Here is an 18533-nt window from a genome sequence, read left to right on the forward strand (position 1 = left end):
TAGTTTAGCTTTAGCATAAGAATAGTTAGGTGTTTGCTTCATTTGATAAAAAGAAATGTCTTTAATCAACATGTCTTTTCAAAGAAGCCCAGGGGAAATGTAAAATTAAATAATAAGTTAAGTGAATTAGTTGAGTTAAAGAATAGGCTTCAGATAGAAGTAAGAAGTTGGGACAAATACATAGAGTTTTAAAAAGTTACTTAACTTAGAGAGAGAATTTTGAAGAGGTCAGAGCTTTTGGAATCTCCAAGGCTCCCTGGAAAGCATCGGTTGATAAACAGACACTCATTTGATTTCTCTAGTTGAGGATGGCTGTCCAGAAAGATGGCACTGAGTTATTGGGAAGAATTTGATGATATCTAGATTGGAAAATCTCTATAAAACTCTATATCCAAATTGAAGAATACATGTGCAGTACTCTGGAATTCCACTAGGGGGAAGCAAAGAACAAGTTCAAACAGGAGACAGCCTAACAGCAGACAGATAAGATCTTTCTCTGTAGAGAGAGCAGGTTCTGGATTTCTAAATATGTTTAATGAGATAAATAAACGGATTAGTTTAATAATATAGATAGTCAGTTTGTAGGGTTTTTTTTTAAAATAGGCATTAAGAGTTAAATTACCCTTAGTTAATCAGGGAAGAAGACTTCTCGGGGGAGCAGATTTGGTTCTGATTTAGATGGTTTAAATAGTTATTTTAGATTTCGGGTAAATAAATCAATACTCAATATATTTCCTACCTTTCTGTTTCCTTTTCCTGTCCCTGTTCTTTTTGAAATAATATGAATAAATAGGTTTTCTTAAGAAAGCTATGCCCAGCCAAATCGTTCAACTACTGGTCCAACCAAATTCTCAGTGGCCAAGAACTGAATCTCCATTAGCCTATCAATAACTATCAATGCCAATTTAACAATAGGTCATATTTCCCCATATCACCATCCTGCCTCCTGCATTCACGCAGCTCCAGTGGCTCCAAATGACTTCCGGAATGAATGTTCAAATCGTTTGCTTGGCTTTCACTGCCCTTCACTGTGTAGCCATTTTCTAGGCTTCTGGAATTGACCCTCCTTCTCCTTCCTCAAACCCCACCTATTCTTCCATCCAGTGACAATGGCTTCCCTGCTCTTCCTTACGCAGTCACTCTCTCAACTCTGCCCATTCTCCCTGGCTGTCTTTCTAAGCTCAGAATTCCATCCTTGCTCATCCCCAGCTTCCTGCTTCTCTGATTTCCTTCAAGTCTCAGTAAAATCTGACCTTCCTGCTGCAAAAAGTCTGTGTCAGAGATCCATCATCTTAATGCCTGCTTTCTGAGATTGTCTCTCATTGACCTGATTTATGTCGTGTTTGTACTTACTTATTTGAGTGTTGTCCTGCCCTTAGACTCTGATGTCTATTCGCTTAGGGGTTGCTTTTCCTTTTTTCTGTATCCATGAAACCTGGAACTTTTGGGCACTTCATACATACTCATCAATTCCTTCCTTCCGTCCTTCATTTTCTCTGTCTTAGAATCAATTCTTTGTATTGGTTTTTAAGGCAGAGGAATGGTAAGGGTTAGACCATGGTGGTGAAGTGACTTGCCCAGGTAGGAAGTGTCTAAAGTTGAATTTGAGCTCCTGTCTCCAGGCTGGGCTATCAATCCACTGAGTCATCTCATTGCTGACATTCTTGATTGATGGGGATCCCAGGATCCCAGATGTAGATCTGGAAGTGACTTCAAAAACAAGGAAGTCCAGCTCACACAATTTATTGAGCAGGAAATGGAGGCCCACAGATTTTAGGTGATTTTCTGCTCTGGGACTCTGCTGAGAAGGCAGTTCATTGAGAGTAGTTTCCTTTTAAGAGATTTCATTGATTCTTCAGTCCTGTAAAGAAGTGGTTTTGTTTGTTAATCACAGCTTTCAAACCCAGCCCAACCTTCCTCACACCTTATTCCAAATCCTTCCCCTCCCATTATCTTATGGCCAGGTATATGTCCTTCTGATTGGATGATCCATTGTCCATCAGCTTGATTTTAGCACTCCTGGTGCCCCATGCCATGCAGTGCCCTTCTTGTCTCCTCTCCCTTTGGTAGTCGCTGGTTTTCTTCACATTCTCACCTGGATGTGAAGGCTCTCCCAGTGCCCTGATCTCATGATGCCTCTCTTTCCCTGAAACCAATGACCTTCCCCTTTCCTATATGTATACCTGCACATTAAATACTCTCTCCGTATACTATGGCCTCCCAAAGGACACAGAGTTCTTCAGTGTTCCTGGGTCTAACACAGCTGTCCCTCAGGCGCCTTCAACCTTGTCTGACTCTTTGTCATCTCATTGGGGTGTTGTTGCCACAATATATGGGTTATGATGGACACTTACTAATTGTGTTTTTTTCACATATAACTGAGAAGGGAGGCAGCTGGGTGCCTCAGTGGATGGAGAGCCAGTCGGGGGGTTCTAGGTTTACATCAGCCATCAGGCACTTGCTAGCTGTGTGACCCTGGGTAAATCACTTCACCCCCATTGTCTAGTCCTTCGTGCTCTTTGGCCTTAGAATCAATATTGATTCTAGGATAGAAGATGAGAATTTTTCTTTTAAAGAACAAAAAAAAATAACTGAGAAGTCAGTGTCTTTTAGAGGACACAAACATGTATTTTGGTGTTCCCAGTGCTGAGAACCAGAGATTTGGATGAGAAGAAGCCCGTTAACAAGGCATTGACTCCTCGGGAGAGGACAAGGAATGACTTGTGGCCTGAGAGAGGGCTGTGACAGAAGAGCTGAACCTGTGAGAAGATGAAGAGTGAACACTGATGTGGGTAAGAGCCAGCTATTGGGACTTCTGTGATTGTCCTTAGGATTAAGTTCACCCCCTGCTGCCTCCCCCAGGGCACTCCCAGATTGAGTCCCCAAAGGTCTGACTCTACCAGCTAATGGCACTGGGTGTCCCGACACCTCTCTGTGCAGGTGGTGCCAGACCCCTCCAGGGCGTTTCCCTTCCACAGTCACTCAGAAGGTCCCAACAGCTCACAGCAGCTCCTGCCAGGGCTTCCCCTCCTGCCATAGTGAGCAGAATCCGGTCTAATGACAGCAGAGAGCAAAGAGCCGATTCCTCTGGGAAGGGCTGCCAGGCTGGGCTGCTGGGAAGCCTCTGACCCAGGAACGGCTGAGCAAAGGCAGCAGCCATTCCACCTCCCCCAGCAAGGCTGTGCCTGTCTCTGGCTTCTTCTCAGCACTGACTTTGGAGGCCTGACCAGGCTTTGGCTGTGAGTCCTGTCCGTCACTCCCCTCTGCCTTCCTTTAGCTCTTCCTCGCTGTTCCCTGTCAAATCCCCATCCTTGTGGCAGTGGATCCAAGGGAGACAGAGATCTCATCCCACCTCCATGCAGATGGCCCTAGGCAGGGACTGGGTCTCCCTCAGGGACTCCTTCAGGATGCTGGGCTGACAAGGATGGCCCCAGACTCAGCTGAGAGGCTGCCCAAAGCCCCCTGAGGAGCTCAATGAGTAAAGTTCCTGGAGATTGGATATCAATTCACAATGATTTATTAGTAAAAGTGAGAGAGAGATACAGAGACAGACAGAGGCAGAATCAGAGACAGAGATACAGAGACAAAGAGACAGAGACAGAGAGACAGAGACAGAGACAAAAAGAGAGACAGACAGAGACACAGAGACAGACAGACAGAGACAGGGATCCCCTGGCTTCCCTTCCCTTCTAGGTGCTGATGCTTCCTCTGGGCAGCAGGCCCAGATCCCCCTGTCAGGGAAGGTCAGGCCCAGGAGAGAACACCAGCTCCAGCCCTGGTAGAGACCAGCTTCCTGTCTCTGGCCAGGCTTTTCCTCTCCTCCTCAGAGTCTCTGACTGGCCTCCTTCAGCTTGAGTCCTGCATTCGAGACACGCCAGCACAGGGTATTCTGGACAGCCTCTCCCAGACCTCTCCAGCTCCTGCCAGAAGGCCGCACAGACAGACCTGCAGAGTCACTGCAAGGTGGGGCAGCTTTCCCGAATCTGGTTTTCAAACTGAATCAGTCATTATGTTTCTATTACGCTGACCCTGCGGGCTTGTGGGGGAGCCCAGAAGGCCTGGAAGCTGAGCCCAGCTGGGCCTGGGGAGCTCCATGAGGATGGCAGGCAGGACAGGCTGGCCTGAACCAGAGAGCAGAGTTTCCTGTAGGTCCAGGAGCCCCAGCAGGCTGGGAAGAGGCAGCGGGCAGGGACTGGGCTCTGGGAAGGCTCGAAAAACAGGAAGAACCTTTCCCCAGTGAGAGGCCACAATTTTTATCCCTGGAACCGGGCCTGGATCAGTGCCTGCTAGCAGAGTGTGCTGAGGGCAGGAGGCCAGGCCAGGAAGGGGCTGAGTTCAGGGGCTGCTCTGGGTGCCTCAGGCTGGGGCTCAAGGGAGGCTCTGCCTTTGGGTGGGATGAACAGAAGAGGCAGCAGAGACCTCCCTCTGCCTGGAGGCTCTGAGCTCTGCCTCCTTGTGGCCTGGATGTGGGTCTTGTAGCCAGCAGGGGACGCTGTGGGGCTGGTCCTGGGCAGGCAGGCAGGGCCTGGGGAGCCTGGAGGTGTTGGGGGGAAGGGGTGACCCCAGCTGGCTGTGCCTGTGGCTGCTCTGAGCCCTGTGATCACTCCTGGGTGACGTCTCGGCTGGGCTGGACCAAATGACTCGAAGGATCCTCCTGCATGAAGTGCTGCCCCCCCGGGACCCCGAGAGAGGATGCAGGTGGGGTCTAGAGGAGGCTGGAGCAGAACCAGATTTGCATCAATCCCCGCCTGCCCATCAGCCACCATCACAGGGTAACCAGGAGAGAATAAGAGGGAGCTGAGAGAGGCCAGACTCAGCTGGGAGCTCTTTGAAGCTGAGCTCTCGGGTCCTCTCGCCATGGCCTGGCCTCTCGTCTGTCTCTCACTGCTCACCTTCTGCTCAGGTCAGGACCATCCCAGACCTCCCCTTTGGACTCCTCCTCCCTCCCTGTTCTTGCCTCTCAGGAGGATCTCAAAGCACCTTCTGGCTTTCTCCTTGTTCAGGGTCATTAATGAGTCTCTCTGTTTGCAGGCTCCCTCTCCCAGCCTGTGGTGACTCAGCCTCCCTCTGCCTCTGCAGCCCTGGGGAGCTCAGCCAGACTCTCCTGCACCCTGAGCAGTGGGATCAGTGGTAGAACGGTTGGTTGGTACCAGCAGAGCCCAGGAAAGCCCCCTCGGTACCTCATGTGGGTTTACAGTGATGCAGATATAATCAGGGCCGACGGGATCCCTGAGCGCTTCTCTGGCTCCGGATCTGGGACTAACCGATTCCTGTCCATCAGCAACGTCCAGCCTGAGGATGAAGCCGATTATTTCTGCCAGTCAGATTACTACATTAGTGGTAGATATGGCTATACACAGTGATGCATTCAGTGGGGAAGTGGGACAAAAACCTTGTCAGGCCTGCAGCAGCTTCTCGCTCGTCCCCAGGCTCCTGAGCAAGGCCAGGGTGCTGCTAGGGGAGAGTCAGCTGTTCTTTCTCTCTCTGTCTCTGTCTCTTTGTCCCTGCTAGAGCTCCCTCTGTCTCTCCCAGTCTCTGTCCTCTTTGGGTCTCTTTCTCTCTGCCTCTGTGTCTTTTTCTCTCTCTGTCTCTCCCTCCCCACTTCCGTCTCTCTGTCTCTTTATCTGGCTCTTTCCTTGTGTCTCTCTGTGTGTGCTTTCTCTCTGTGTGTCTCTATTTCATCCAGTTCAGCAGTGACTTGCCCAAGGTCACACAAACTGAAGTTTGGACTCAGGTCTTCTCACCCCATCACCAGTACTTCCCTCCATGTCCCAGCCTCCTTTGGGATGTCTAAGACAGCAGAGAAGTGATTCAGTTGAGTCTTCAGGGCTGAGGATTTGGCTGGTGGAGAGAAGCTGAGAGGAAGCTCCCTGCCATGCTCTGGTTGTGCCCCAGTTTGCTCTCAGGGAATAGAATCTTGTTTGTATGAGGGGATCCCTTGAACCCCTGCCAGTGCTCACGAGGCCATGACCAGAGACACCCTCCAGGGGAAGAAAATGGGAAACTAAGAAAAGAGGAAGGAAATGGGAAGAGAGGAGACAGAGGCAGCTGCTGACACTCCCTGCGCCATGTTGTACACCTTGTGGCCAAGCATCCACACCTCTACAAGCCTTGACAGGCATCACCTGAGGAGAGGCTGAATCCTGAGGACGAGAAACCCTGCCAGGAGTCTGCAAAATCAGCCACATCATTGTCAGCGGTGTCAAGAGATGCAAATCGCATCACTCCAGGCAGTACAATATTGAGTCTATTGGGGCCTGGTTAGAAACTGGTGAAATCTGATGAGAGATAACTTGTCTGACAGTGTAGCTACATCTGCCCAGCTTTGCAGGACCTCCATCGCACGTCTCTTGTTCCAATAGAAAGTATGAATCGTGTTTTGGCTATGTTCGTGGTCACCAGCTGACTGAGGCACAGAAGCCCCACATTTGCCAAGAGATTTGCCCTGTGAGGTTCCTGAGGGAGGAGGAGATTCTCCAGAGGTGGGGGTTGATAATGAGAATGGGAGAGGCTTCAAGCAATGATGAATAATGGGAGAGAGAGAATAACGGAGTGAAAGTTGCCTAAGAAAGCTACAAAGACCAGAAGACTGCACAGAGCTGTGTTTGTGGTGTCAGATCTGGTTCTGATCCTGTCCAAGGCTCTGAGCGTGCTCCAAGGCAGAGCTGGAGAAATGCTGGGAAAGAATCAGCTTCACTTCTCTCACTTTGTTAGGGACATTTCTGGAAAGCAGGAATGAGGAAGAGAAGCCAAACAGCCCCAAGTCTAAGAAACGGGGATTCTCCAGTGCAGAGCTCCATCTGGGATCTCCTTTGTAGGAAAAACATGAGAATCCTGAGACTCCAGTTTCCTCTCACCATCTCACCCAGCTACTGCCCATGCTGAGTTGAGGCTGAATTGCATTGGGTTCTATTTTTTTGAAAGGAATTCAGGGAAAGAAACAATCCAGGACCCTGGACAGGAGGAGGGAGATCAGCGGGAGGAGCTGTTCCCAGGACCAGCCTGACTGCAGATGGCCCAAGAAGATGACAGCAATAGCCAAGGAGCCCAGAAATCAGCCCGCTCCATCAGGGGACTTTGAGTCCCCGGACATAATGGTCAGCACAGAAGATCAGGGGCTGCCAGGACCAATGTATCCCAGGACAGAAATCTTCTGGGCAGTTAGGAAGTCTGGGGCGTTCCATTGAGCCAGGCTGTGCAAACCAGCCCAGCGCACACCAGATTGCAAGGTGTCTGCATAGCCATTAGCTCAGAAGCAGTGAGACAGGCAGTCTGCTGCCCAGCCTGAGACAAGCAAACATTTCCCTCTGGCCAAAACAGGAGATGTTGTGCCAAGAAAACAATAAGCCAGAGCCCTGGAAGAACATGCCGTATTCTATAGTGAACTGGGTAAGACATTCATCATCCTCCAGAAGATGCTGCTCAGAGCCCCTGAGGCCATCTCCATCCACTGGTTCTATCTTGTAAATCATTGTCAATCATTGTTCCTTCAAAAGGCTTACCCAAACCTTTACCATACATCATTTCCCTATAAATTGTGTACCTAATCCAGTAAATGTTGCCACTGGTCCGCAAGAGGATGTCTGCAAGTCAAATATGTAATCCTGTGGGGTGAATCCTCCTGTAATCCCAGGCAATTTCCCTTGTCTTGGTTCTGAGGACCTGCCATATGTTTGTGGAGCAGATCTCTACTGTTTGGACAGGGGGTTGGCTCAGCAGTGCCCTTTGTGTCTCTCCCATGTATTTTTGGTTTGTTTGTTGGTAAGACTCTTATGCTAGAAGGGAGGTGGCCCTGTGATGGCTACCTGGCAAGGCCTCTCATAATCTTTTTTTAATATCGCGTAGACTAACACCCAAGCATCCTAGTGAAGCCCTCCATGTAACATGTAGCCATCATCCTTCAGGAATTTCACTGGGGAAACTGATGCCAAGGATCCCCAGGAGGCAAAATTGTGAGAATTTGTTTTTCATATACTGAATGAATGTCAAATACTTGGTAGGATAACTGAGTGTTCCTGCTCTAGGGTCCCATCAGAGACACCCTCTAGTCTGCTGCTTTGGGCATTTCTTTGTCCCAGGAATCCCCAGGAAAGGTTTCCTTTCTAGCAGGATTGGGCTAATCAGTGAAGAGACGAAAGGATCCTTGACTTTGTGGGCTCCCATGATGTGGGATGGGGAAGGCAGGAGAGCTGGCTGTGCCTCCTCTTCGTGAACTCTTCCCCATTAAAGCAGTCTGGGCTGATAGGGGAGCCACTGAGTAATGAGCTCCTCAGAGCCGTTTTCTGGAGCTGTGGGAACCCAGCGCCGGAGCATACTGGCTGTCAGAGGACCAGGGAGCCCCGGATTATAGTGTGGGGTTTGCTGCTGGTCTGTCCTGCCAGCCATCCACCCTCAACGAACTCATCTTCTTCCCCCTGAGTCAGGCACTTGCCTTAATTTTAAACATAATAGAGGACAGGCAGGCACACCAGGTGGCCTATTTGGACCAAACCTTCTAGTCATGAACTAAAGAGACTGATGCCTGCAGCAGAAGGTGATGCAGGGAGTCAATAGACCCCCCCACTGGCTGACAAGGTCACAGTTGAGAGGCTAGAACTGCAAGGAAGCTCCCCAAGAACAAAGTCCCCTGATGGCCCCCTTCTGTGACTTCTCTCTCTCCAACTTCCCCTACTAATGGACTTGTTATGGTTGCTATTTCCTCCCCAATACAGGAGAAATAATATGAGAGCAAATACTTATAGGATCAATACATATATATCCCACTTTAATCCCACTAGATTATTGTTCCCAAAAGATTGCATTTACAGAATTAAAGCTCAAAGATTATTGCCCATCACCCCTCCTTTCTCTCACTCAAGCACAGATATGCTGCAAGACCCTACAATAAACACTGGCCAAATGCTTGAGCACCATAATAAATCATTCCTTACAGTTATCACACTCCAATGAATTTGTTGATGAACAGGAACCAGGCACTTCAAAGTAACACAAGAAAAACAGAACTTATAAATTGAGGAAAACCTCAAATCTTGTTTGCATTGAAATTGTTCTCTAACATTGTATCTAGTTACAAAATGTTTTGTTACCCATCTCCTAAGTAATTGTGATTGGTTGTAAAAGCTGACCAAAAGTAACAATGATTCTCCTAGGTCAGGGAGAACTAACCTCTAGATCACCCTGTTTATGTCATTCATATATAGCAACAATGTTTTGTTGACTATCTCTTTAGGCTATGTGTCTTGTTAAGTTCCATGGAAACATATATATATATATATATATATATATATATAATTGATTGTGTGCCAACAAAGTATGTAATCATCAGCCTACATAATAAACGAACTTCTGTGCTATACCAGAACACTGTGTGATGCCTATGTATGTGGGTCTGAGAGCACAGTGTCTCTCATCTCCATTACTCAGCTGGATCATCACATCTAGACAGAGGGAGCCATCACCCTCAGGGAGACCACTGTACAGCACCCAGAGAGATGACACTCATAATCATAAAAAAGAAAAACAAATAACAATTCAATAATAATCATCACTTTTATGATCCTTTAAAGTTTACAAGCACTTCAAATATAATATTTATCCATACTCACAATGACTCTGGACTGTAGATGTTGTTGCTATTATGCCTATTTGACAAATGAGGAGACTGAGGAATATTGGGGTTCAGTGACTTTGGTAGGGTCACACAACATTTCAGTGACTGCAGGAACATTTGAACTCAGGTCTTCTCTATTTCAGTTCCAGAATTCTATCATCTGAGTCCTCAGGGTGCCACCATGGTCTGACTTCTGGGGATGGCCAAGGATCAGCTCTCTCACCACTATGGCAACATTCTGTCATATGTGAATGTTAAAAATGGTAAATGCCAAAACTTTAAAGGGTAATTTTAGTGTTTTCACTTAAAATGTAAAATAAGTGGGTACCATGGGAAATTCACAAATATGAAAATACCCATGTCAGCTGTGATTTTATGGAAATTTGAATTAATAAGGGAAGAAGGAATTAAGGGAAGGAGAAGAAGAAGGAGAAGGAGGAGAAGGAGGAGAAGGAGGAGAAGGAGGAGAAGGAGGAGAAGGAGGAGAAGGAGGAGAAGGAGGAGAAGGAAAAGGAGGAGGAGGAGGAAGAGGAAGAGGAAGAGGAGGAGGAGGAGTAGGAGGAAGAGGAAGAGGAAGAGGAGGAGGAGGAGGAAGAGGAAGAGGAAGAGGAAGAGGAAGAGGAAGAGGAAGAGGAAGAGGAAGAAGAAGAAGAAGAAGAAGAAGAAGAAGAGAGAGAGAATTAATTTAAATTGCCCTGGCTCAGGTTGAACCAAGCAGTAGAAAAAGGGCCCTAGGCCAAAATGGCCTAGGCCTGAGGCTAAGGGAGAGTGGGTCAGTCTTTATCACTCACCACAAGATCATCTCCAAGCAAGCTCCAGTTGTCCACTGAATCTCCTGAACTGAATTCAGAAATCCCACTCAATTCAACTGACCTCCTTTTTTTTTTTAATTCCAGATTAGATATAAAGCCTATCATTCTATAATGTTAAAGATTGCTTAGCATTTATAGGGTTAGTTTTGCACAAGGATAAAATAAAACTTTACACATCCAAACTTCATCAAGATTAAGGAAGAATTTGTATCATAAGGGTGAGGAAAGACAAATGTATTAAGTATTATTGTCTCCACTTTGGCTGAGAGAAAAAAAAGTAGATTTTATTCTCTTTTACCTCATGCTACATGAAGTTGGCTAAGTTGAGTCAATGTTATGATAAAGGAAATGCATATAAAATTCGTAGAAAAAATTAGATAGTATCCATAGATTTCTTCAACAGATGCTCAAAACAAATTATTAAAAAAATGACTTTCACCTTGGTCTAGGAATGTCAAAAGGTAAATATTTCAAGGAAAGTAAATTGTGCAGTAAAATTTTCTTAATACGTACAGTCAGTTCCAATAAAATGTGACATGTGCTCCTCCAAAAGCAATGCATCATGCAAAATCAGCTAACAAAAATCAAAGAGATTCTAGAGAAAATCTGTTTAATGTCACAATACATAAAAACCTTGTCAGTGACGTATTAAAAGATAGAAGCCTCAGAAAAACTGTAGCAGTTTTATACATACGAAACGATGAAGAAACGCATAAACACTACAATAAAAAGTGGCTCTTTCTTCAACTTCATACTGCGTGAACAGTTAAGGCAGTTAGGCAGGCAGATTGCTGTTCCAGGACTGTTGGGGATAGTGAAGTGTTGAGGCCTTCTCTGCTCACAGCTACTATTGCACCAGGAGAAGCATGATAAATATGGCTTTTACCTTGGCAAAGACCTGAAGCTGTAGCAGAAGCGGATGTCTGAAGCGCTGTAGTTTGTGAGCTATGATGAAGTGCAGTTTAAGAGCCTCGCATTGTCACTGTTTCTCCAGGAAGAAATCAAGTGGAAGCAACTCAAAATTCATGTTATGCTCAATATATCAATCATATTGGAATAAAGTCCTAGTTTCAAAATACACGTGTCAGCAGAAACGACTGATCAAATAAAAACCTACATGAGTTTTCCAAGTCACCAATAACAACATTCATATAACACTATGTGGAAAGCTCCTTACAACATTTGTCAGTACAGAGGTGAAGCAGAACATGAATAAAAGATGTGAGGATTTATGTGTGTGCGTATATAGAGGGATAAAATGATATATTGGATAATATTCAATGTAAAAATAACCTTCACATGAATAGCTGAAGTAGAATTCATATAAATATATAAAAAAGATAATTATTAAATGTCCTAGTTGGTAATTTGATAACATCTTCAATTTAAAGGGAAACTCCTGGGTACAAATGACAGCATCATTCACAATAAAATTTCCTGTTGCAAAAGTGAAGAATTTTGGCAGAAATTAAGTACATGGATGTAGAAGGTGTCTCTCAGCCACTGGGTTCTAACTTTGAGACTGACAGGTGGTAGAAGAATAGTCGTATGCTGGTGGATGTCTCTAGGAATCAAAAAGAAAACACAACACAAAACTCCCCTCATTTCATTACCATAGTATTCTCTAGTCTATTGCTCTTAAATATATTTATCTAGAAGGAAATAAGGCAGAAAAAGTGTCTTTACGTAAACAGACATCTTTCTCAACACTTGGAGAAAAGTCAAATGAAAAATATTTGCGAAGAAAGTAGAAATACAAGGGTGACGTTTTAATGATCTAAAGAACTGACAGTTGCTTAATTAACCAAAATATCCTTTCCTTCCCACACACCAAAGTTGAATATCTAAATGAATGTGGTGTACAGTATATGTTACACAATCTGCTTGAGTACTATATATCTTGTAGCTAAGAAAATTAAAATGGAAATGGGACCAAACTCTATATTACACAAACAGATTGTTAATAAATGCAAAAGATATTTTAGTTATTTAAAACTTTTCACAAGTTCTATAAAATTAGTAAACTAGATAATAGAAAATAGAATCTTTGAATTCGGTTCAACTTTATATTACTCGTTAACATTCATACATTGTTATAACATATTTAAATTTAATAGTAAATCAATTAGAAAATGATCCAGAATTGAAAAACTTTTCTCCTCCCTTCTTAAAATTGAATTTGTATGGAAAAATATCATACTTTTGTTATTGATTTAGTTATACTTATTCATCTTGAAAAAACTGAAGGGAATTAAAAATGATTCTACGTAGTGAAAATCAGAAGTTTAGGCTAATGAATGTTAAGAGAAATTACTTTCATTTTATAATATAATCTGGTATTTATTTTTAACACTAATTATAAATGCGCTGCGGATTTTATACAGCATTGTAATTTTAGATGAGCTTAAATCTACTTTAAATGGTAATAGCTTAAATTTCAAAAGTTCAAGATAGGTAACTTTTACAAAAAGCATGATTCCACTTATTGGGGCATACTGAAACCCTTCTAAAGTAGGGTGACTTCATGAATTATTGTGACCAGAGAAATCTATCATCTGATGACTACCATTGTGGGGAAGTGCATCGACTGTTTCCTGGAAATAGTTTAATGGGAGGCCTGTAATCAAAGCTTGCCTTTCTACCTTAGTAGGGTCCTCAGAAGCTTCTGCTATTTATAGCTACCTTCGACTACCAAGGGTCACTTTTGTACCATAATGAGGCATTAAAGAAAGGCTTTGTATTGAGACAGTACCTGAAAATTCAGGTCATATTTAACAATTTACTGTGTACCTAATATTTGCCATGTACGATGAAGTAAAGATACAGAAACAGAAAATAGTCTATTGTCACAAAGACTTATGTCTTAATGGCAGAAAACCATTAAAACCATATAAAAATAAGTAAATGAAAAATATATACAAAATAAAAATGATAGCACATTAAAAAAGTCACCTGTGTACCCTGACCATCAGTTTCCTCATTTATAAAATGAGGGAGTGAAAACCAGATTGCAAGCAAGCAAGGTAACATGTCAATTAGAGGAGAAAACACTTATAGGCGTGTTCAACTATAGCAGATAACAAGTCCTGAAAAACAGTAATGCCCAATGGTACAGAAGCAAAGTTTCAGGGCTCATGGTATGGGCTAGTGGACCTTAATTTGCAATGATAGGTAAAGTGTCAGCCCTTGGCCAGAAAGCAGTGCCAAAGGAAAGAGGGGCTCCCCAAGCCATGCTTCTATTGGGACCTCTGGCCACTCACGAGTTATCTTCTTATAACCAAACTATGATATTCTATATGCCATTTCCCCCCCATACATGCTCTCATATACGCCTTTACCTTTTCCTTCATTCCATACCTTTCATGGAATTCACACATGTGCATAAATACTTATGTAAACATGTAAGAACTTAATTCTTTTTTTTAATATATTTTATTTGATCATTTCCAAGCATTATTCATTAAAGACATAGATCATTTTCTTTTCCTCCCCCCCCCACCCCCCATAGCCGACGCCTAAGTCTACTGGGCATTAGATGTTTTCTTGATTTGAACCCATTACTTTGTTGATAATATTTGCATTAGAGTGTTCGGTTAGAGTCTCTCCTCAGTCATGTCCCCTCAACCACTGTAGTCAGGCAGTTGCTTTTCCTCGGTGTTTCCACTCCCTCAGTTTGTCCTCTGCTTATGGATAGTGTTTTTCCTCCTGGATCGCTGCAGATTGTTCAGGGTCATTACACCGCCACCAATGGAGAAGTCCAAGAACTTAATTCTTACAAGGAACTTTGTTCCGAGGCACACACACAAAGATGCTTTAGATATCAAGCTTATTTGCAAGAAATTAATACTATAAAATGTAGTAAAGACAGCCTGGAGAATGAAATTATTTACCAAACAAACCAACTCTGCCAGGCAGACTTCTAAAGAACTGTAAGGATGGAAAAAAGGCACATTCCTGACAGAGATGGCTGGGATTGGGGGATTGTCGTCCAGGAGAACAATGACACAGGAACAGTTTTGTGGAAGGACTGACAGGAAATCCGTTTGTCTATATTCTTGCTGATGAAACAAGTGGAAGGATGTATATATACACCTTAATGCAGAGTTCTTCAGAATGACTAGGGAATTCTCAAAACGAATGTTAAGTAAGCCCGACCCCTTAGAATAATGCATTTGTGTACAGAAACTTCCAATCCTGGATCTCCAAATATTATGGAGCTTTATCAAACTATTGTTATTTAACCAAAGAAAAAGGAATTTATTGTGTCTACACGAGAAGTCAAGTCCAAGGGCTTTTACTACTCCATTTAGATGTGAGGGGATCACGTGATGTTAAAGCTTGTCAAGAAAACAAAACAATTCGTAAAGAGGCCTTTCTGTGTAAGTAACGAGAAGGCATTTTGAGCATCAGATGCAGTGCGATAAGTTAGCAATGAGGGCGTTAACATTTTTTATGGTTCTGCTAAACGAATTAAATATTTAACTTCGGCGTATGCAGATGAAGCTGTCAAGGTCTGTACCTCGCGCCGGCAATGCTCGGCGATTCTGCTCCACGCCTGCGTCTTTCTAGCGACTGGCAACAAGGTGTCTTTCCACTTCCGGCTCTCTGGTGAGTCGCTGAAACTGAAGCTCCAAACTGAGGTAGCGGTTGGGAAGAGAAGGAAGGGTTCCGGTAGGTGACGATGGAAAATGAACTTCATGCTGCTCCCTCACAGAGGCAAGAATGCTAGTGGCTGTACTTCCTGGTTCCCTGCCTGGGTCTGTACAGGCTTCCGCGCTAGTTTGTTGCAGCCCCTCCTCCACCAAAGGGGTCTGCTCCGGAGCTGGCATTCCTCTTTCCAGGTTAGGAAGCGGCTGCTGTCGCTCCGGGAATCGGGGACATCCGCGCGGAGGGGTCGCGGCTGCCGCACCCAAAAAAAAAGTGCCAGGGCCAAGAGAGCTTCCCTCCCCCGCCCTTGCCCCCAGCCGAACCCCCACCCGCCCGCCCGCCCCCTCCCCTGGAACACTTCTCCCATCCCACCCCCAGGAGGCGGTGGCGGCGGCCAACTTCCCCCTGTACCCCGTGCCCATGGTGCCCCTTGGCGACAACACAGAGTCAGCCCCGGAGCTCTGGGTGCTGCTGAGCTCCATCGAACAGCCCCACAACTGACCTCCTTTTAAAGAGAATTTTCTCCTCCCCTAAATTTTCAATTCCACCAATCACAGTAGACGCTTTTCCCCAGGACTGCCCATTCTCAGTTCTCACCTTCTCTGGTTAAAACAAATCTTCTGAATACTTCGCACGTCTTTGTTAAACTTGCCTTTTGTAAGTTACTTGACCTTTTAGGTACTAATTTAACCTTTACAGACACTTAGCGCCTTTTTGTATTAGATCTAAAAATAGACCACCTGGCTTAAGATTCTAGCTTTACTACATATAAGGTACGAGTTGGGGACGTTCATGTTTCAATCAGGAGTTACAACTTTATCTTCCACTTAGGCACTTTCTAAGTAGGGTGGAGTAATTTTAAAAGTTCCCAATACGTTCCTGATGTATCTCCATTGTTAAAATAGGGGAATAGCTTAACCAAATCTTCTAAAGTAGAGTCTGAGTCATTTTTAAGATTCACACATATGGGTCCTCTCCTCTCTTCCCAAGTCAGTCTCTCTTTTGTTCTCTTCTTCCCATTCTCCAGTCTCTCTCTGAGCATCCATTACACCTCACTAGCCCCGAGGCTGTCCTTCATTGCCCTCTTCTGGGGCTGGGAAACCTTCCCTGGACAGCTGTGGATTGAGAAAGAGTGAGAACCATGACTCCATCCAAAATGTGAAGTTCCTGGTGTTTAGGAGGACTTCCCCTGAGAGGGTCAGGGACTTGGTACCTGCAGATAATGACTCACCAACATACTCTGAGCTATCTTGACCCTACCATGTATGACAATATTGTCCAGATAATGCAGTGGGACACAAGGGACCATCAATTCCTCCTGGTGACTCCTGACCAGGAAAGTCAGCTCTGGATAAGGGTCTGAGGAACTCCATTTCACCTCCTGCATTCCCTGAAGTCTTTAATTTCTCTCTGGGTTCTGAGGGTGTCCCTGAGTCTTGTGCTTGTCTTTCTCAACTTGTACTGACTCAGGCTCCCATTCTGCTTGTCTCCCCACTGTTACATTTCTAATCAGCCAATGAACACAATTTGTTTCTATAAAATGATATTTATTGAGATAATCTAGAAAATAAAGAGGTTCCAAATATTTCTCCTCAATATCTAGAGACTCATTCTCTCCCTTCTACAGTCTCACCCCTTTGGAAAAATGGATTCCAACTGGAAACACATTGGATTTTATGTCAATCCCATTCAGTTTCCTTCCAAATCAGGTCTGGGCTAGCCTCAGGCCTCTCACCAAAGATCACTGGCCTGGCTCCCTGGGCTCCTTTCTTGCTACTAGTCTGGCTACAATTCTGGCTACAATTCTCTGCTGCTTAGTCCCTCAGCAGCTCATCATTCCTACCTATTGAACCTCATCAACAGTAACTCTACCCAATGGCCTTTAGGAAACATAAGAAATAACAACCTCAAAGGACAGTACAGATTTTCTCCTTCCCTGGAAATTTCCTGGCCTCCCATGGGGAAGCCTATGTCTCCCTTCAACCCTGGGGCTCCCAGCACCTCCCTCCTCACCCCCATCCAGGGAGGAAGGACAAGAACTCCAGACTCTCTTTGGCTGAGGATGCTGGGGATTGGCTTTCTGTCTCTGGCTCCTCAGTCAATCATAAAAGTTCTCTTCTTCCCCATGTTAGAGTTGAAATGGTTGAGGTTTTAAACTGTAGTGATTAAAATAGTGGAAGATATAAATTGTGATAGATATAAGAGAGGGTGAGTAAATTTGACTGCAAAAAATGTTTCACTACAGTGTCTTGGTTTTTAAATCAAATATAAGGTAGTCACCAGGGAAATATTCCCAATTATTCAAATACCCAAGTCAACTGGGTTTTATAGAGATTTTTAATTAATAATATAATGAGGAATTAGAGAAAGAAAGAGTAGGAAAGGAATAATTATGAAGGGCCTCAAGGAAATATGGCCTAGACCTGAGTCTTAAGAGAGAGAATCAGTCAGTCAGTTTTTTAACACTCACCACAAGGTCTGCCTAAACAAGGATTCTAGTGACACCAGGCCAGCTCCATCTCAGCTGACTTCACCAGAGAGCCTTCCAGCGAGACCTCCTAAGAGATTGTCCTCCAAGAGCTTCCCTTCTCCAGAGCCTCTCTCAAGAGATTCTTCCCAAGCGATCCTCATCAGAGATCCTCCAAAAGGATTGTATCCTCAAGAGATTCTGCTTTTTCTTATATAGGGGTTTTTCTCCCATGTCACCTCCCCTAAGTCCCTACATCTACCAATCACTGTAGATGCTTTCTAAAGGACTGCCCATCTAAATTCCTGCTACATTGACAAATCTCCTCAGTAAGACTGAACTAGAGAAAACACAGCTGAGTCAACTAATCTCATCAAGAGAAAACTTGCCCGACCCTTTTAGGTACCTAGCATCCCATTGTATCAATTCTAAAAACAGGCCTGGCTCAAAGAACTCCTTGCCCCACCATAAGCATGGATCCAAGTACTTTCATTGTTTAGCAAGGAGTTTTCTCCCCTAAAGCAGTCTTAAGTACGGGTGGAGTAGAGGTCCTCCCATTTCTGATCCTGGCGAGTTCTCACATCAAAATGGGGAATGTTTCTCAGTAGGGAATTTGTTCCAATTAAGAATTCCCCGATGGGGAAATTTTTAACATTCACAAGTCTGAGAGATTTCAAGATTTACACCCATCTGTCAGGGAAGAAGAGCTGTGACAGGACATGATCCCAGGCTCTAACTGGGAGCAGGAAGGAACCATTTCCCTCCCTCTGGTCCTTGTAGGAGCAGGCTCCCTAGGGTGGGGAGGTGGGATGGAGGGGTGGCTTCACCTGCACCCACTGAACATGTTCCAACCCTCCCTCCCCTCTTGCACTTACCCAGTCTGAGGGGCTTCGGGTCTAGACAATAATCAGCTGATCTGATGCACTCAGAGCCAGATTAGGAGGAATGAGACCCCAAATGGGAGGGAAGAACACACACCAAGAAACCTGAGCCTAAT

General features: G+C 44.7%; 1 gene segment (V, D, J or C); it reads left to right on the plus strand.

Moving 5' to 3' along the window:
• Nucleotides 1-4766: 4766 nt before the first annotated feature.
• LOC100617829 (immunoglobulin lambda variable 4-69-like) lies at nt 4767-15570 on the plus strand. The segment is given in 5 exon segments: nt 4767-4903; nt 5032-5340; nt 14920-15030; nt 15190-15263; nt 15448-15570. Coding segments are annotated over 5 exon segments (663 nt in total).
• The last annotated feature ends 2963 nt before the right edge of the window (nt 15571-18533 follow it).

The sequence above is a fragment of the Monodelphis domestica genome, chromosome 3 (assembly GCF_027887165.1).
Source record: "Monodelphis domestica isolate mMonDom1 chromosome 3, mMonDom1.pri, whole genome shotgun sequence".
In the NCBI taxonomy this organism is placed as follows: Eukaryota; Metazoa; Chordata; class Mammalia; order Didelphimorphia; family Didelphidae; genus Monodelphis; species Monodelphis domestica.